Below are 20,246 nucleotides of genomic sequence, written 5' to 3'. Positions count from 1 at the left end.
ATTTTTTGCAATTGTTTCAAATATATTTATTAATGCTTATAATCCAATGATAATCGATTCACGAGCTTATCTTAAACCTGAATTATTCCAAGATTACATGAGATACAGGTTCTATAATATTGACTATTCTTCAAAAGTCAAAGGAAATCTTCCGCCTTATATAACAGCTTATCCAAACTTATCTGTTATTGATAAATACTATAAGAATAACACGGTCGCGTATCCTCACATTCCACCTTCTTTTTATATTTTTGATAATTGTTATGCTTATCCAGATAAAAATCCTTTAGAGAAGCATTACGAATATGTGGATGGAAATTACACTTTTAGTGAAGTGTACATTAATAACTATATTAATGCTACAGAAGAAGACTTTGCTGATTTTAAGAATGGTGATTACTCTATTAAGAAGGGTTCAAGATTGAACAAGCTTGGTATGGATCCAGTTGATATGCATGAAATGGGCTTGGAAAATAAAAAATTGAAGAAGGGTGTTGTTGTGGGTGTTATTGTAGCAATAATTGGACTCTTGGTTATTGGTGTGATAATTGTGCTAATCTATCTTAAAATTAAGAAAGACAAAGACGCTGAAAGATCAACAGCCGAGAAACAAATTGTAGTATAAGCCTACAGATAAAATAAAACTCTGTATGAATTTTTCGATAAAAGGTCATTTTGCAGTTATTTCGACAAATCTTTCACTCTCATATTGTATATTCCTTGACCACCTATAGTTGCATAAGCGGTTATTGCGTGGGATAGCTTAATGATACCCGATATTTAGCCGCCAACTCCATCACGGCTTCTTATGTTGACACATTTGGTGTTCCCATTGTATTCTTCAACAAGAGATTCACTTATTCAATTTCCCTTGTTATCAATGAAAGAGGATATCTTACCCTGATCAACACCGCCATAGGCACCATATAGCTGGAATTTATAGATTCCTTGATGCAATCCAATAATGTAATCGGTACAATCAATATTGGTTGGGCATAGATAATCGAATATATATGTCTTTGTGAACTTATTTTGAACTAACATTCGTATGATATGAAACTTCATCTAATAAATTATATGATAATATTTAGATTTGGTAGTACATTTGAAACATTTAAATAAAAAATGAATTTTTAAATAGAAAAATATAATAAGTGTAAGGATGTCAATTTGGAAGAAAAGTGAGAAAATTCCTAAAATGCTAAAAATGAATTTTCCAAACGTACTTTTTTATCTCATTTTTTTGATTTTGAAAAAAATTTGGAGAGAAGAACTCTTCGTTTTTGAATTTTGTCACGATGGTTTTAAAGTATATTAGACACATGTATTGATATTACTATTTTTGTATATTTTGAGAGAAAATCCCTAAAAAGTGAGAAAATCTGAGACGGTTTGAGAAAATATATAAACTATTGAAAATTTGAATTAAACTTCTAATTTGGAAAAAAAGAATTTGGAAAGAAGAAAATTCAAAAATCGAGATTTAGACTCAGTATCAAATGGAGAACAAAATGTTTCTTCATATGAAGGAAAAAATTTTCTTGAGAAGAAATAGAGTTTTGAAAATTTTATTGTATGTAATGAAATAAACAAATATTAAAATTATTTTTTGATAACAAGAAAATTCCCAACAGAAAATATTTGAGACAAAGAAAAAAAGAAAATTGAAAAATATTACTCTCCTTTACATTTCATGATATTTTCAATTTATTTTCATAAAATTGACAATTTTATACGTTTAGAAGTAGTATATGTGGGAGGGTTGTGTGACTTTTTTTGTAAACGTAAGAATTCATACAATATTGAACGATTTTGTATCATTTTTTTTAACATATGAAGTAAAAAATGTATGATTCTTACGGTTTTTATTCTTACGTTTTTGAATAAATTAAGATTTAAAAAATTTTCAAAATTGTAAGACATTTACACTCAGCCCATACATAACGAGAAAAAGAAATTGAAACTAATGATTATTTGAATTTATGAAATCAATTATTTGATTCATTCTTTCTTCAATCTCTTCTATTCTTTTTGTTAAATCATCAATTTTCATTAATGAGGTGATTCTTGATTGAGGAATAGATTTCAAACTAATCACCCCTTTTATTTTTGAAATTTTGAATCCATCAACTTTAAACATTTTATTCAATTTACATGTTGTCAATTCTTCAAATAATTTTTTATTATTGGCATAATAGTCATTAAATTCTTCAACAGATGAAAAAATTTTTATTTCAGTAATTGGTTTAACAACGTTTATTTTTTGTTGAACATTTTCACTTTCATTTATTTCTTCCTCCTCTGTTTCATTTATTTTTAAAATTGGTTTCATTTATCATTAAATAAAAATTAGAATATAAGTGATGAAATATATTTTTTAATTAATATTAAATCAGAAATGGCGGCAGGATTCTTTAAAAAATTATGGGAAGGAATTAAGAAAGCTGCGGGTTGGGTTTATAAAAAGGTTATTAAACCTGTTGCAAACTTTTTGGCACCAGTAGCGAAAACGGCAGGAACTATCATAGGTGGAGTATTAGGTACAAAAGCAGGTAATCCGGCGATGGGAGCACAAGCAGGTAACGCAGTTGGTGGAATTGCTGAAGGAATACTTAATAAAATAGGAGGTAGATAGTGGAAAAATAAATTATTTTTATCTTAGTATCGGTTGAAGTCTTTGATAAACTTTTTCTCCTTTATTTAATATTTCTCTTATTGGGGCAGCTTTTGGTGTTATTGATTCAGCAACGTCACTAATTGCTTCTTTATTCTTAAATATCCAATTGCTCCTTTCTTCATTGTTTCCCAAACTTTATGCGCTCCTCTTTTTACTTTATCCCACAGTTTCTTAAATATACCTGCAGCCATAGTTGATTATTTCATTAAAATTAAAAATTCATTTTCATCTTTTAATTTTGATTTTTTATTTATTAATAAATGACGACTAACTATTTGGTGCCAAACACTAAACCGATTAATGGAAATGTGTTTCATTCATTCGAAAAGATAAATGAAATATTCGCAAAGAATGACGGTAGAAGATATTATAGAGAACTTGAAAGTTCATGCTATGACTCTGATACTCCATATTTTGATGATAAACAAACTCATTTAAGAATTACAAATCCGGCTCATGATGTGAACCAATTAGGTGACACATATATTAAACGCAAAGTTAAAGCAACTCTAGTTTCAAATAAAGCTTTCACATGTGATGCCACTTTTAAATGCATGCGTTTATTCGTTGGTTACAAATCATCGAATCAAAGCTTTAAACAATTAGAAGTAGAAACTGAAAGAGGTGATGCCGGTTATCTTCAAATGGATTGCGCCCGTGAATCTTTCGCATTTGCAACATATAAACCAAAATCAGAAAGGAAAGTTAAAAAGTTTGTTCATTCGTTATATAATAATGTTCAAAAATATGATAACTCAGTATGTGGTAAATATATTGACCCTTCAGAAGTTTTCAAGAACGCAAATGAAGAAGTTGATATCACTTTTGATATGATTATTCCGGTAAATGATTTGTTAGCATTTCAGGCGTTCGATGATTATCCTAAATCATTTGGTGAAATCATTCTTAAATATTATGTTTTCAGGGATACTTTAGTATTTTGTCAGGTTGACCCGTTAAGAGTTGCTGATTTACAAAATTACGTTTATGAAAAGATAACTGATGAAAATTATGAAAAGATTATGAATCATGTTTATAAATATGATCGCAAATTCCAACAAATCGGACTTCCTGCCAAATTAATTACAAGCTTAGCCGCCACATCTGCTGACGCAACAGTTGATAACGTTATTATTTCATGCACAAAGATGGAAGTTTTAGAGGATAAATGCATTACACCAGGATACGGTTTAATTGAAGAATCAGTTAAAGCAATACCACGTTTATTCAGTAAGGAAGATCCATTCATGATTCCAGCTCAACATATTGACGTTCGTTCACTAAATGGAGGATGCATCACTCCTGAAGGTATTAGCTCAGATTTCTCATACGCTCTTCATAATGTTACAGATGTTGTGTTAACATTTCCGAAGAATGCAATGCAAAGAACGGTTTTAGAAAATCCAATGCTTCGAGGTCTTCAGGTCACTATAGATTCCAGAAACTTCCCCGATCAAGCGATGACCACAGTGGGTGACATATTCTTTACACGTATGCTTCAAGCTTCTGATTTAGATGGAGTGAATGAATGCACGGAAGAATACGAGGACTCATTAACTAGACCACTGAATGATGATAATGGCACGCCATTAGCTAGAACATGGAAAGACCAAACTTCATTCTTATGCACTATTCCAGTTCAACGTGATGGAGCGGGTATATTCTTTGATGGATTAGAAACTTTCAACTCACAAGTTACAGTACAAGTGAAAGCTTATCCAATCATTCAGGGTGAAAATGACACTTACTGTTCAAAGGTGACAAATCCTCCTCAGGTTTGGTTTACTAGGACTACATATTGGACATGGACACCGGACGAAGGTTTGAAATATCATCCAACAGGTACACCACCACAGTATAGAAGTTCATATGATGAAATATTGATGAATAGAAATGTTTAAAATTATAAATTTATTTTTGATTAAATGGATTTCAATTCTGAAGAATTAACAGATGTATATAATACCTACATAGATGATATGATTAATGAAGCATTGAGTGATAATAGAAATGCTCTATCTAAGGAAAAATTAATGAAAATTCCATATTCTGAATGTTACTTAAATTCAATCACTGCAGCAATTGGTAAACAAAATAAAGGTAAAACATTAACGATATTAAAACAAATTATCATTATTGCTAACACTTCACCCCATTCACATGTGTTAATTTATATCAACCGTTCAGGTTCACCTTCAGATGATACATTTGAATCTTTAAAGCATTTAATCAAAATTCCAATTATTTATTTATCACAAGAAGAAGCAGAAGATTATTTAAAAAACTTTTAATGTATAAAGAATTATATAATACAATCAAGAAGCAAGGATTAGAGGATAAAATTATTAATAAACAAAGGGATGAATTATTTGAAACACTTTCTATTTCAAATTTTGATAGAGAATTTTTGCATTCACTCATTTTTCTAGATGATGCAGTGAAATCAGAACTAATAACAAATGAGAAATCATATTTTAATCAGTTATTAACTCAATGTCGACACATTCAGTGTTCATTCTTTATGGCTGTTCAATATTTCAAAGCATTAAGCACAAACATTAAATCAAACCTGTCCACCCTTTTCATTTTCAGTGGGTTTAGTCGTCAACAGTTGAACGTTATGCTTTATCAAGTGAATTTACCAATGAGCATTAATGAACTTTACACACAATATCAGCAATTAGGTGAACATGGAAAAATAATAGTTGATTTAAATAAAGGAAGTGTTAAATTTGATTAACTTTTTATAATTAATTTTTATTTTTTATTTATAATTAAACATGACAGAAATAGCAAATCTTCTACAGGTTCCATTAAAACAAGGGACAAACAAAAACGGTGGATATAATAGAACTATGAAAGTTCCAGATGGAATGAAAGAATTAGTCCACATTGTTGCTGGTCTTCAAAAGGATGTTAAACAAATGAGAAACGTTTTAACATTACCAGAAGCTCAAGCATATGCCAAACGTCATGGACCAAATTGGGAAGCACATGAAGCAGACATTACAGGACCAAATGGAAAGCCTGATGGTATAAATGAAGTTTTCGTTACTGATGGTCAAGGTAATATTAAAGTCATAAATGGGTATAAATTAACAATGACGGATTATCCTAAACGTAAAGCATATAATGAACGTTATCCTATGCAATTTGATGAAAATGGAAAAGCTGTTAAACAATACATTGGAGAAGGTGAAAATGGTCCAATTAATTCATACCGTTATAATCCATATTCTTATTTCAATGAAGAATTAAATGCTGTTGAAGAGGGACCGGATGGATTACCACGATATGTTAATCAGTTTGATGGTCAATATGCAAATATTAGACCTGAAATTCCAGCTAAGAAATTCTTTAAAGTTGCTTTATTCGATCCAGTGTTCAATGAACAAAAAGAAGCAATGAAAGCAGAATTTAAACCAATTCAAGTGGCAAGAATTTCTTCATCTTCACTTTCAGAAGCGTTCAAGGAATTGATAAAGAAACCACTTTATTCTCAACAAGGTTATAACTTTGATTTAATTAAAGAAAGTGATAGACGTAAATTAGAAAAATCAGATGGTTTTAAGAATGCATGTAATGAAATGATTAAAGATATTGTAAATGATAAAATAAGACTGGAAGAAACTCAAAGCAATATCAATAACATAATTGGTGCAGTTACAAAGAAAGTATAAGCAAACAATGATGAACCTTGGGATATTACCGTAACAACTAAATAAAACTTTAAATATATTTTTCTTTTTTTTATTCAATTATAAATGAGAAGACGTTTCACAAGTCAAAAGAACACAAACGCAAAAGCAGAGATTACGGTTGGTTATAACGTAAATGATGATAAATCACGAATTATTCAAAATGTTAAAGTTAATGTTAGCCCTGAATTAACAAGGTCAGCAACTCAACCAAATTTATTAACTCGTGACTTACCGAAGAATGAGGAGAATGGAGACCCAATCATTTTATCTGAACCCGGTAAAGAACCTGTTGAAATTCCCACTTATCCAACATACCCCCGCCTCTTTCATCAAACATCGAGAACCCAGGAATCTACGATTCCAGTCGCAATGCGCCATATAAAATAGACATTAATTCAGAATTAATGAAAATTTACCGTGATATAATAATTAATAATTATGATTCAATAATAAATTTAATTGACCAATCCGGTTTAATTATTTTACCTTATGAATCATTAATTCACATTATCGCCATTCTTTGTGATGTTCAAGATTCAGACGTTAAGATTCAATTTTTCATAGATGATGAGGTTTCATGCTGCGGAACAGTTGCAAAAATAAATCCTATAAAGGATATTAGCACAATTAAGATATCAAAGAACGGAACAACAACTGAACTTCATTTAACATATAATGATATTTATAATAAAATAGTTGATGAATATAAAATATCACTTGAAAAATTCTTTGTTAAGGCCATTTAATATTCAAGCATTAACATTATTGAATAATAATCCTTTGAATCATAATCAATAATAATTGACCTTTCACCAGTTTCTATCGTTTGTTTTATTTCTTTTTGTTCCCCACTATCTGGATCGGTCATTGTAATTGTTTTTGTTATAGTATCAGCTTTATCTTTAACTTCAATCTTTTTTCCATCAGGATATTTAAACCAAAATTCCAAAAATTCGATATTGTCAATCTGTTCATATTTTAATCTATCAATTACATTTTTAATACCATCTGAAAATCTTATGAAATGGTCATTATATGGGTTTGATTGAACTAAATTTGAATGAAGTGAAATATAACCTGTTGATGAATATGACATGACTCATATTTTCTGAAAACACTAAAATTTATAACATGAATGAATTTCTTATTCGTTGAATTTATGAATTCTTGAGGTAATCTTATCCTAGTTTTATTTATCACTGGAAAATAACGCTTTACCATATTTTTAATCGTAATAAAAATGTCAATTATCAATATTATTTCGAATAATAACTGTGAATTAAATTTAACAGTTAGCGGAATTTATAATGTTACTCTCGTTTCTGTGAGTGGTAAATTTAATCCCATTCTTTTAGACCCTTCAGATTATATATCATTTATTAAAGATGACCATGAAAAAACGTATGATATGTATATAAATAATGTGATAGCGAAATGGGATATTAACATGATTTTAAGTTATTTAAATGAATCATTTATCGTATGGTATGAAGAAAATTTTAAATCAAAACCTGATAAACTTTTTGAACTTGATGAAATAAATAACCTTATTAAATTCCGCTGAAAATTAAATTTTGTACTCCTCATCTTCGTTCATTGTTGGGGATATTAAATTTTGAAAAAGATGTTGGGGATGTTTTGTATTCTGACACTGGTTCCAATTTCATTTTAATCAAATGTGATAAAGTTAATACCCCAATGAGATTTTCACATCAAACATTAGACCCTAACTCTTACCCATCAATACAAAACATTTTATCCATCAACTTAAACATATTTTCTTTATCATATCCGTTTCAATTATCCGGGAATTCATTTATTCTTCATTCAAAAGATTTATCAAATATTAAATTTAGAGTAACTGACCTATTTGATTGTGATTTAGAATTCATGAATGAAATATTATGGCAATTTCAAATAGAAAAAATAGCTGATGAGATAACAGATTAAATATTTATTTTTAAATCATAATAAATGATTAAACAACAGCAACCACAACAACTTAAGGCACAAAGCACCCAGGTCCCTCAGACCATTACATACGCCATATATGCATATAATTCAAAGACGGCAGAACAAACGCAAAGGTTGAAATATGGAGATTTGGAGATAGTATTGAAAAATGACCATTTCGAATTCGTTTGCAAAGGTGGTGCAGTGATATCAAATATAAAAGAAATTTTATTTATGAATTCAAAAATTAAAGGAATAACGGATGATATAACATCAATTCCACCAGAAGAACAGAGATATTACGCATTAAATGCATTTCCTAAAGTTTTGAAGATTGGAAGATTTAATTTAAATGAGGAATTCATAAAAGGTTTCCTAAATGACATAATGGAGAAAGCAGATAAGGAATGTGTTGCTGCTGCGTTAGAGAAGAAAGCGGATAAGGAATATGTTAACGAAAAAGATAATGAAATTAAAGAAATGGTTGAATGGTATCATGAATGGACATCAAAGATTTTAAAAACTAAAGCCGATACAGGATGGGTTTCAGGATGTTTAGACCTTAAAGCGGATAAAACATATGTTAACGATGAGTTAGGGAAGAAGGCAGATAAGGAATGTGTTGCTGCTGCGTTAGAGAAGAAAGCAGATAAGGAATGTGTTGCTGCTGCGTTAGAGAAGAAGGTGGATAAAACATATGTTAACGAAATATACCAAAGTTTGATAGGAACAACGAAAAATATTGAAACTATTGTTGGCGACTTTTCTATCTATGAAGAAAACAAATATTTTAGATGGGAGTTTGTACACTCCTTAAAAAATGGTATACGGTATAAACTCATTCCGAAAAATAACAATGAAATGTATGTAGGCTATATAAAGAATAATGGTACACAAGTTAAAGTTCCATTAGACAACAACTGTTACTTAAACTTATATGGAGACGAACAAAAGAAATATTTAAGAGTTTATGAAATGGCAGATATGACATTGCCTGACCCAGCTCCAGCACCATATTATTATGACTATGGAGATGATGTCAGAACACCACATGTAGATGAACAAAAGCTAACATTATATTTAGATTATTATAGATATAAAAGATATAATGCAATAGAAAAAACGAGAATAGTATATTATTATACAGATGACAGAAATAAATATTATAGTCAAGATTTTACCTACCCTGAAAACATAAGATTATATTATAAAAAATATTCTGACACAAACCAGAAGAAACCAGAAATAGTTGCACTATATTTTAAGTTCAAAAGAGACAATCCTATAATATCGCATATGTTTAATTTAATGAACCCAGTAGGTTCTATTTATACATCAATGGATGCAAGAGGTCCTCAAGTAATGTTTGGTGTTGGTGCATGGGAACAAATAGTTGACAGGTTTTTGTATTGTGCAAACTCTTCAAAGCAAACAGGAGGTTCGAAGAAAATTACTGAAGCAAACCTTCCACCGCACACTCATACAGGAACTACAAACTTTTCTGGTGACCATAGTCACTCATTAAGAGACCATCCATTATACAACTCAGAATATTATGCTGGCAATGACGTTTTATCTCCAGATTATAACCATTCAGCAAAAAAGACTTTTCGACCAACTGAACCAGGAGGAAATCATTCACATACTTTCACAACAAATCCAACAGGCTTGGGTAAAGATTATATGCCACCATTTATGACTGTATTCGCATGGTACCGCATTTATTGAATGAACTAAATATATTTTATGTTTGTAATTAATTAGGTAATGAAGTAATGAATGAACTGCAGAAATATATTTTATCGTCAATGGTTTTGGGTTATTCAATAATTGTTTATTGAGTTTTGGATGAAAGAATACGGTCGAGCCAAAAGTGGCTCAACCTCAAAACGAGCATTTTATGAGCTTATTAATGGTGTTATGAATGAATTCAGTCCAAAAATAATTAATTTCATTAGTTTTAAAATTATTTTTATTTTTTATTTTGTATGTAAAGACAATAATGTCAGTCGAAGCAAAAACATTCACGAACAAATCTAATGGTGAAACATTCACAAAAGGCACTTATAACGGTATTGAAGTCTTACGTAGAGACAAGGATGGTTACATTAATGCAACAAAGATGTGTCAGCAGTTTAGGAAAGACTTTAGAAAGCTGTTGGAAAATAAGTCCTGGGAAGAGTATTATAAGGCATTTTGTGAAGAATATAGCAACCGCCGGAATTCAGACGGTTGTTTTTTATACAAAATTCATGCGGGAATTTCTGATGAAATCAAACAGGTTAGAGGAACGTATGTAGACCCAAGACTTATAAACTATATAACAATGTGGGCTTCTCCAAAATATTGCATAGCAGTTGGAAAAATTATGGACTCCATAGACAAGAAAGTTCATGAGAAATTAGATGAAGAAGAACTCGAAGATACAGTAGAGAATGCTAAACATTTGTTTGAAGAAGAAGTTGGAAAAATGTGTGAAAAACAATTAGAACATGAACGTGAGAAATGTTATGGTTATAGAGATTCTTCATACGAACTAGACCAATGGGAACAAGAAGATTTAAAGAGAGAATTTAGAGAATATGAACTCGCTAAGATAGCATTAGAAACTGCAGAAAAGAAGTTAAAAGTTTGGGGTCGTTTTGTACAAAAATATTGTGAGTAAATGAACCATTTATTTTTGTCATAAACGACCAAAAATATATTTTATCGTTAATGTTTATGTTAATGTTTTCAGGTTATTCAATAATTAATTATTTTTGAAGAACTGAAGGGGTCACCAGGTCACCAGGTCACCAGGTCATTTCACTTCTCTGAAAAAATGAGACAACATGACATTTAGACAACACAGCAGGGGAAGGCAGTTATGAATTATTTTTGAAGAACTGAAGGGGTCACCAGGTCACCAGGTCACCAGGTCATTTCACTTCTCTGAAAAAATGAGACAACATGACATTTAGACAACACAGCAGGGGAAGGCAGTTATGAATTATTTTTGAAGAACTGAAGGGGTCACCAGGTCACCAGGTCACCAGGTCATTTCACTTCTCTGAAAAAATGAGACAACATGACATTTAGACAACACAGCAGGGGAAGGCAGTTATGAATTATTTTTGAAGAACTGAAGGGGTCACCAGGTCACCAGGTCACCAGGTCATTTCACTTCTCTGAAAAAATGAGACAACATGACATTTAGACAACACAGCAGGGGAAGGCAGTTATGAATTATTTTTGAAGAACTGAAGGGGTCACCAGGTCACCAGGTCATTTCACTTCTCTGAAAAAATGAGACAACATGACATTTAGACAACAGTCCTGGAAATTTGATGCAGCCCAAAAATAAAGTTAGTTTTAAAATTATTTTTATTTTTTTATTCCTATATAAATGACAGCAACAAACAACAACAACAACAGCAACAACTTTATCGTTTCTGATGAAAAAGTTATTGATTCATTAGTTGAGGAATTAGTTGTGGCAGAAACTAAAACCCTCAACGAAAGAATTGGTGAAAACATGATTGATTTACATAACTACCTCAAACATGATGGAGGAAGAGGAAGGAAAACTGGTATGGCTTTATTAGTAAATAAAATTTCAAATTTAACGATTATAGATGTTGATATCAATAAATCATACGATGATGAACTTAAAGAAACAGTTAGAAAAGACATTTTATCAAAACTTTCGGATAAAGATGTTATCGTTAAAACCGCATCAGGAGGTCTTCACATTTATTGCAACACTAATTTCTTCTATGCAGTTTCGAACAGAATGATTAAATGTTATTCCTGCAATGATTATGATATTGACATAATGACTTCTATTGATGATTCAAAACGTTCTTTAGTAGTTATGGCTGATTCAAGAGTTCGCAAGAATGCAACAGAACCAATCAATACATACTCATTCATTCGTGGAAGTTACGATTCAACATTAACCAGAACAGTGAATGATATATTAAATGATTTGAATATTAAGGTAAGAGTTGAACAGAAGAATGAAGAAATAAAGACCATCATGAATGAAAACAAAGATGTAAACATTGACGATAAACTTGCTCAGAGCATAGTTGATGGCATCAGTGATTTTGAAGTACATAATGATGGTGGAAACATGAATTTAGAAAAAGAAATAACATTATTCACACTGTTTCAAGCTATTAATTCGTTACCTAATCATTTAATTAATGAAGCATACGATAACGTTTATAACTTCTGCAATTTAACTGAAAATGCAAAAAGTAATTTTGAAAAAGCACGTAGTAGATATGCACATTTAATGACTTCTCCATTTGTTTTAGTGAAGATTCTAAAACTTTATCAAAAGGAATATTATGATGAATATGTTTTGCCTTTATTACGTAAGCCAAAAATAACATTTGATATAAAACTTGATGACTCGTTTTTGATAACAGATATTAGACGCAAGGCTGAAAATCATCAGTATAAAAACAGTTCTGAAGTAATTGAGGATTTATCACGTGTAATCCGTTTTGTAGATTGTGGAAACAAATACTTCATTCAAAAGGACTATAATATCCACGACAAAATGAATCAAATATCATTCGTTCTTCAATCAAACATGAAAGAGTCACTCAAAATGATTAAATTATTTAAAGAAGAAGGTAAAACCATAACAGCATGGGATGTACTACTAAATCAATTGTCTTCATTAACCGTTAAGGGTGTTTGCTTTAAATCTGATTCCCCAGATGTTTTCTCAACGTTTCAGGGTTATAAATACAACATTCTCGAAAAAGTAGATTACTCAAAAATTGAGATGTTTATGGATTTCATTAAAGAAGCCATTTGTGATAATAACGATGAAGTGTATAAATACCTTCTCGGCTGGATTGCATCAATGATTCAACATCCTGGAATCAAGAATGAAACAGCAATTATTTTGAAAGGACTTCAGGGAACAGGTAAAAACAGATTTACAGACATTATTTCTGAACTTCTCGCTGGTTATTCATGTAAAAACATTACCGAAATAGGTGAGCTAACGGGTAATTTCAATTCGGTTGTTGAAAATAAAATGTTTCTTGTACTTAATGAACTCAAGAATGTTGGTGAAGACAGACTCGCAAACTTCAACGCTTTGAAATCAATTATTACGGATAATGAGATTAGAATTAATGAAAAGAATCAACCCAGAAGAACAGCACAGAACGTTGCAAACTTCATTTTCGTAACTAACAACGTCTACCCTGTCAAAATTGAAGTTGGAGACAGAAGATACGCAGTTTTAAGAGTTAATGGTAAATTCAAGGGTCAATTTGATTACTTCAAGAATTTGATGAATTCATGCACTAAGGAATTTTATGATAATTTTACTGACGTATTTTATGCAATATGACCTTTCATCATTTAATGTACGAATCATACCGATGACTGAAGCCAAACAAGATTTAATTGAATTATCAACAAATCCTTTAGATGTATGGATAAATACACATTATGATGAATTATGTGCAGGTATGACGTGTAAAAATGCTCTATTCTGCAAACCATCAGACATGAAAGACAAAAACTTTCAAATGAGCATTAAGGATAAATGTGAAAGGAAACAAAGAAAAATAGATGGTAAACAAACATGGTATTATGTTTTGAAAGAAGAAATGAAAGGATTATATAAACAAATTGAACCAAACGATAATGAGGAATCATTTACTGACGATGAAATACCTGTGAATGAAGCTTTATAAAGTATGATTTGAATTTATTTTTGCATTAATCCTGTGATGTTGTCAAAATGTCATGTTGTCTCATTTTTTCAGAGAAGTTAAATTACCTGGTGACCTGGTGACCTGGTGACCCCTTCAGTTCTTCAAAAATAATTAATTATTGAATAACCCATGATGTTGTCAAAATGTCATGTTGTCTCATTTTTTCAGAGAAGTTAAATTACCTGGTGACCTGGTGACCTGGTGACCCCTTCAGTTCTTCAAAAATAATTAATTATTGAATAACCCATGATGTTGTCAAAATGTCATGTTGTCTCATTTTTTCAGAGAAGTTAAATTACCTGGTGACCTGGTGACCTGGTGACCCCTTCAGTTCTTCAAAAATAATTAATTATTGAATAACCCATGATGTTGTCAAAATGTCATGTTGTCTCATTTTTTCAGAGAAGTTAAATTACCTGGTGACCTGGTGACCTGGTGACCCCTTCAGTTCTTCAAAAATAATTAATTATTGAATAACCCATGATGTTGTCAAAATGTCATGTTGTATCATTTTTTCAGAGAAGTTAAATTACCTGGTGACCTGGTGACCTGGTGACTCCTTCAGTTCTTCAAAAATAATTAATTATTGAATAACCCATGATGTTGTCTAAATGTCATGTTGTATCATTTTTTCAGAGAAGTTAAATGACCTGGTGACCTGGTGACCCCTTCAGTTCTTCAAAAATAATTAATTATTGAATAACCCATGATGTTGTCAAAATGTCATGTTGTCACAAACTTTAGAACGGCATAATTTAAATTTTTATTTTTATCATAAATGAATACCCCACAAGCTCAAAATTTACCACGAATCATAACAAGGGAGGAAATGATAAAAATGATGCAAGAACATGTTAAAAATAACAAACCACTAAAATTGAGAAAATGTGGTTATGCAGTAATGATGGAAAGAGAGATGTTGTCGAAGAGGAATAAAAATTAAATTTGGATAGAGTTTAAAAATTCATCTTTATTAAATTCATCTCTTCCAATCAATTTATTTATTCTATTAAATTCTTTTATTTTTGCTTCACTCAGTTTAATGATTGAACGATAAGTTTCTAATTTTTCGATTATTTCTTCATCGTTTTCAACCCCACCGCATTGTGGCTTCTTTTTGTAATAGCATATTTTTGATTTAATTCTGTTTAGTTTCTTTTTATATTCATCGTCTGGACTCTTGGCTGCTTCATTGTCACTCATTTCTTACGAAATAAAAAAAATTAAATATTATTTAAATATAATGGAGTAATAAAATAAATCGGAATTTCTATTAATTTATTGTCAACTTCAACTAATGCATTGCCGTTAATATATCTAACAAATTCAGCTATTGTGTCAAATCTTCGTCTTCTTTTTGTCATTGATTTATCAGTTTTTCCATAATCGAGATGAATTAAAACTTTATTTCCTTGTTTAAAATTCATGAGCCCCGAATTAATTTGTTCACGTTTAACATCATTTAACTTTTCCATTTGCTTTCTAATATATTCCCATTCTTTTGAAATATCATTTTTCATTTCCACTGGTTTCATGTTTATAGTTCTATGCCATGTATTATTGTAATAATATACTAACTTGTATGATGGAGTCATGATTTCCATCCCAGTATATCTGACCGTTAACCCCTAACGCATCTCTAAGAGTTCTCATTACCGCATCAACTATTTTATTATGAAACGTATATGGAGAGGATGAAAAGTAAAAATTAATTTGTGGGAAATAATGAGTCATAGCTGCCTGAAATCCTTTATCACCATCACCCCTGATATTATCTACTCTTTCATGATCTAGTAAGTATTGAATAGCTCTTCTTGTTTCCTGTTCTGTTTTCCCTTTCACTGGAATGCAATATAAATATCTAGTGTTAATGTTAATGGCAAATAAATAAGTAACGTTTCCTTTTGAATATTCCAGATGATCGATTTCGTATGAATATGGATATGGAGCAAATGAAGGGCGACTAAATTTTTCCTTTAACGGTTGAATTTTGGGTCAATTGGTTTATTTAATATCTTGAAATCCTTTTTAAAATCTTTTTGCTTCTTAAATGTTTGAAATGGATATAATAAAGTGAATGATGAAGGATTAACTGAAGGAGGAGGCGGTACTGTCGTTGGAGGTTTTGGTGTTGCAGGTGGTTTAATTTTATCTGCTTTGATTTTGGATTTCATTCCCCCCTTCATTAATTCTGGATGTATTCTATTCATTTGTTTTAAATATGCTGTATATAAAGGTTTGATATACTTTCCTGCTTCGAGTTTATGTTGAAGGATGAATTCCAAAAGTTGATCTTCATTTAAAAGTCGGGCTGAATATGGTTTAACTAATGAATCATAAATTAAAGCTTGTGCTTCATTTATGGTCTGAAGAACCTGGGCGTTTTGTTCCTTTGGTTTTTGTTCCTTTGGTTTTTGTGGCTCAGGATTATATAATTTATATAATTCATCAATATCTTCTTCTGTTAATACTTTATTTTTGAAATCTTTCAACTGTTTAAGCTGTGATTTAGTTTTTCCCTTTGAATATTCATTATTTTTAATTTTGTCTTTAATTTCAGAAATTATTTTATTATGATATTTCAAAATTTCATTTTTATAATATGGATAATAATATTCCATATCATCACCCGTTATATTGTTATCATATTTTTGGAGATATGCTTTTAAATCATAATAATCAAGAAAATTTTGATTAAATATTAAATCAGCAATTAAAATTTTTAAATGTACGTTATCCATTTATATAAAAATAAAATCAATGTTTTAAGGGTGCCCACCTCTTTGTCTCTTCTGTGGCATTTCATTAAATAAATGGCATACAACATCCATTTTCACAACATACAGCCTTAGTGTGTGCTCCTGTTAATGCAGTCTTACCGATTGTTAAGCGAGTCATTGACCCATTTTTAAGTTGTAAATTAATATTTTGACCATCAAATATCAATTTATCATTTATTATATCCAAATAATTTTTAGGTGTTAATTGTTTATTTTGTCGTAAACTAACTCCTTTCATTTTTTGTGCAATCTTTTTAAAATCACTTCCATCAATTGAACCATTGAATGATGTATAACACTTAGGACATAAAGCAACCATGTTATCACCTTGTTTCTCAATTGCTAAACCCAATAACTTCTTCTCATGTGCTTTTTCTTCAGCTTTATTCTTTAATTTAGGTTTAAATTTCTCATCAAAACAGAAGAAATCAAAAGGTGCGAATTTGAAAATGTTTTTATCATAAAATTGTTTATCGGTAACAATTGCTTGAAATGCTTGAGTGTTAGGAAGATTTGGTCGCCAGCGATTGCCCAATAAGATGAATCAGTATCACCTTCAATGAAATGAAAACGATTAACATCCATGCATTTATACATAAAATCATAAATGAAAACCAAATACCAGTATTTTGCGTTATCTAAAGTGAAGAATGCCTCTTGTAAACATGTTTCACATCTATAAAATCTATCTTTAAGCATCACTTGATATGTATCTTCACCTATTTCTCTTATGTTTTTAAACTTATTTGACATACATGCAACGCGTGACTTCTGTGCATTCATTATTTTAGTCTTTGCGTAATTTTGTGTATTCATTGCATCGTAACCATATGATCCATTAAGTGAAATCTTGCAAAATAAACTTTTTCCTTTATTTCCTTCTAATTCAGCCTTTTGTCTTTCGTTCATAAATTGTTCGCAAATTCATTAAAACAAGTGTTTTTCGTAAATGTTAAAATTGATTGAATATCATCGATGATAAAATGAAATCTGTCTATTAGATACCAAAGATAATAAGAAGAAAATGGTTGATATTGGTTGTGTGTTGATGCTAACTGAGTTAATTTTCTCTGTTTCTGGTCAACTGGTAGATTGTTTGATTTCATGTAATTATACATAAAACTGCCAATTGTTTTTTCATCTGTGATAATATCTAAGTTTCTTATTATCGGTAAAAAGTTAATGTAATCATTAATGTATTTTTCATCAATGTGACCCTTTACTTCAGCCACGAATAAAGTATTTTTCTTCTTAATAATTCCCAGTGCTTTTGCTTTCTTTGTTGCTGTATCACAAATGATAACACCATTCAATCTTCCCGGCATATACATTTTATGGTCAGTATATTGAATGAAATCATGAGGATTAGATGAAAATGATGAAGGATATAATGAATTAAAATCAACACCCAACGAAATGAGTCATAATGTTGGTGGTGTCCTCATTTGATACAGTTTTAGTTTCTGGATTATATGAAAGTTTATTAATGTGCGTGATTCCTTTAAGATTTACTCTATGTTGAACATTTGATAAACCACCAGTAATTCCATTACGGAGAATGTGATAAGCTTCAACTGAATCAAAGTCATTGGTAAATTATTTTTTAATGCATAATTTCTTAAATTGATTCTTAAACGTTGAACATCTTCGTCTTTATTTGATTTTACGACATTGCAATAACAACACATTAACTGACAATTTTCTTTGGTATGTGGTTTTTCATTATCGATTCTATCCAATGTTGGTTTATTTGCATATGTAAACGCTTTACCACACATTTTGCATTTAGATGAAAGGATTAAATCGTGATAGTATTGATAGTCATCCATTGAAACATTGTTTTTAGTATCTCTTTTCGCCTTTTTCATCTTGTTTCTTATATGATTCAATTTTATATTTCCAATACTTTTTCGTTAATTCAAAACTTGATTCCACATTTTCTTCTTCTGGATATGTTTCGTTAGGATTGAAGTTCTTATATGCTAACGCGTAACGAATCATTGAAGCATTCGATGATAAAGAAAGATTATGAAGCATATCAATTTTATAAACAAATGTTTCTTCAATAATTTTATCAATTGGGTCAATCATAATTTCAACATCTTTATTGCAATAATGAATAAAATATTCTAATCATTCTTAAAGTTTTTAGCATCATTGAGATATATTTGATAATCTGAATCGGATATTGTTTCTTGTGTTAATGCTGAATAAAATGAATCTTTCGTGAATGGTTCCTTTTTATATAATTCATCTTCGTAATTCTCCCATGTGATGAATTGATAAGGGAAAAAGGATTTAACACGTGATTTATTGTTTCCGAAATCTTGAGTGAATTGGTCTAATGTCCCACCCGCTATATAATTTCTGATGTCAATAAATCTTAATTCATATGGAGCGTTTGTTTTCTTTACTATGACTTGCTTAAATTGAGAAGAAGAACCCAGCATTGATTTTATCTTCCATTTTGCAGTGTTTAAATCACGAAGAATTAAATTTAAATCAAACTTTCCCGAATTAAAACCTATGATATTCACTTTATTGAATTCCTCATCTAGAAGTTCTTTAAATGCTTCTTTCTGTTTTTCATTTATGTTTGCGACTTCATTAATTCTTCATATTGTTCAATATTTGATTTAGCAACTAATGAACAGGTTGAAAATAAAAACTCAATCCAATCAGAAATAAAAGAATCACTCGAAGTTAAGCAAAAATTCCTCGTATATGTTTTATCATTTAATTTAACCGTTGATGATACCATGAATGGTTTTAAGTAAGCGTTCAAAGTTGCACACTCAGAAAGTTGTAATTCTTCTTTAGTCTCTAATGTTTCGAAGTCAAAAGTAATATAATATCTTGTCGGTTGATAATATTCCTGCAAATTATGAGCTAATAACCACTGATATATCTTCTGTTTCGTAATATGTGGTGCATATGGTTGCTGTGTCTTTTGCAATTGAACGTCTTGAATTAATCTTCCATTATTTTCTTTACATTTCTCACAATGCTTTAAAAATCTTCTTTGGTTTTTCCTTTCTGGATCATCACGGATAGAATAAACTTCTTCTTTACAATATGGACAAACTCTATAGCCGGTGAGTGCTTCAACGTCTGTTATTCTGTCAGCGTGAAGTTTTCCACATGGACTCTGTGTTAATAAAATATTTACTGTTTCAAATTCTGGATCTATCATTATTGATTCCACTAATGGAAAGTCTACCTTATTTATGTCCACGTCTTCTGGTTGAGGGTCACAATAATAAAAATCAATATTAACATTTAACATTCTTGCTAACCTCTCACTTTCTGATGAAATGTCAAACCTTCATATGCATCTATTGCTTCATTTAAATAACTTCTACGAGTTTTAGGATTAACACCATCAGGAATGTTATAGAAGCGTTTA

General features: G+C 30.3%; 9 protein-coding genes and 4 pseudogenes across 13 annotated transcripts, besides 1 other annotated feature; 10 read left to right on the top strand and 3 right to left on the bottom strand.

Annotated features, from left to right (window-relative positions):
- TVAGG3_0803030 (secreted protein-related family) lies at positions 1-923 on the top strand (the record flags this gene model as incomplete). The annotated part of the gene is made up of 1 exon (XM_001309151.1): positions 47-625. One exon carries the CDS (start codon positions 47-49, stop codon positions 623-625), a length of 579 nt encoding a protein of 192 aa, XP_001309152.1.
- Positions 924-2,398: 1,475 nt separating this feature from the next.
- On the top strand, positions 2,399-2,635 carry TVAGG3_0803020 (N-acetylmuramoyl-l-alanine amidase family; the record flags this gene model as incomplete). The annotated part of the gene is made up of 1 exon (XM_001309152.1): positions 2,399-2,635. One exon carries the CDS (start codon positions 2,399-2,401, stop codon positions 2,633-2,635), a length of 237 nt encoding a protein of 78 aa, XP_001309153.1.
- A 302-nt stretch (positions 2,636-2,937) lies between these two features.
- Positions 2,938-3,984, top strand: TVAGG3_0803010 (uncharacterized protein; the record flags this gene model as incomplete). Its single annotated transcript, XM_001309154.2, has 1 exon — positions 2,938-3,984. A coding segment is annotated over one exon (1,047 nt), but the record flags the coding sequence as incomplete, so codon positions are not given.
- Positions 3,985-4,002: 18 nt separating this feature from the next.
- Positions 4,003-20,246: part of a mobile genetic element that runs on past the window's edge.
- TVAGG3_0803000 (uncharacterized protein) lies at positions 4,171-4,578 on the top strand (the record flags this gene model as incomplete). The annotated part of the gene is made up of 1 exon (XM_051247440.1): positions 4,171-4,578. The coding sequence occupies one exon, from the start codon at positions 4,171-4,173 to the stop codon at positions 4,576-4,578; it is 408 nt and encodes a 135-aa protein (XP_051082915.1).
- TVAGG3_0802990 (uncharacterized protein) lies at positions 5,458-6,357 on the top strand (the record flags this gene model as incomplete). Its single annotated transcript, XM_051247439.1, has 1 exon — positions 5,458-6,357. The coding sequence occupies one exon, from the start codon at positions 5,458-5,460 to the stop codon at positions 6,355-6,357; it is 900 nt and encodes a 299-aa protein (XP_051082914.1).
- TVAGG3_0802980 lies at positions 6,442-6,884 on the top strand (annotated as a pseudogene). Its single transcript has one exon. A coding segment is annotated over exon 1 (443 nt).
- Positions 8,353-9,596, top strand: TVAGG3_0802970 (phage tail repeat-like family; the record flags this gene model as incomplete). The annotated part of the gene is made up of 1 exon (XM_051247438.1): positions 8,353-9,596. A coding segment is annotated over one exon (1,244 nt), but the record flags the coding sequence as incomplete, so codon positions are not given.
- Positions 10,334-10,996, top strand: TVAGG3_0802960 (uncharacterized protein; the record flags this gene model as incomplete). The annotated part of the gene is made up of 1 exon (XM_051247437.1): positions 10,334-10,996. One exon carries the CDS (start codon positions 10,334-10,336, stop codon positions 10,994-10,996), a length of 663 nt encoding a protein of 220 aa, XP_051082912.1.
- Positions 11,717-12,251, top strand: TVAGG3_0802950 (Prim-pol domain family; the record flags this gene model as incomplete). The annotated part of the gene is made up of 1 exon (XM_051247436.1): positions 11,717-12,251. A coding segment is annotated over one exon (535 nt), but the record flags the coding sequence as incomplete, so codon positions are not given.
- TVAGG3_0802940 lies at positions 12,881-14,039 on the top strand (annotated as a pseudogene). Its single transcript has one exon. A coding segment is annotated over exon 1 (1,159 nt).
- Positions 15,000-15,263, bottom strand: TVAGG3_0802930 (uncharacterized protein; the record flags this gene model as incomplete). Its single annotated transcript, XM_051247435.1, has 1 exon — positions 15,000-15,263. One exon carries the CDS (start codon positions 15,261-15,263, stop codon positions 15,000-15,002), a length of 264 nt encoding a protein of 87 aa, XP_051082910.1.
- Positions 17,105-18,265, bottom strand: TVAGG3_0802920 (annotated as a pseudogene). Its single transcript has one exon. A coding segment is annotated over exon 1 (1,161 nt).
- On the bottom strand, positions 19,141-20,126 carry TVAGG3_0802910 (annotated as a pseudogene). The gene has a single exon. A coding segment is annotated over exon 1 (986 nt).

Source organism: Trichomonas vaginalis, chromosome VI (assembly GCF_026262505.1).
Source record: "Trichomonas vaginalis G3 chromosome VI, whole genome shotgun sequence".
NCBI lineage: Eukaryota > Parabasalia > Trichomonadida > Trichomonadidae > Trichomonas > Trichomonas vaginalis.
The sequence above is the reverse complement of the archived record's forward strand: the minus strand, read 5'-3'. Positions and strand labels throughout refer to the sequence as shown.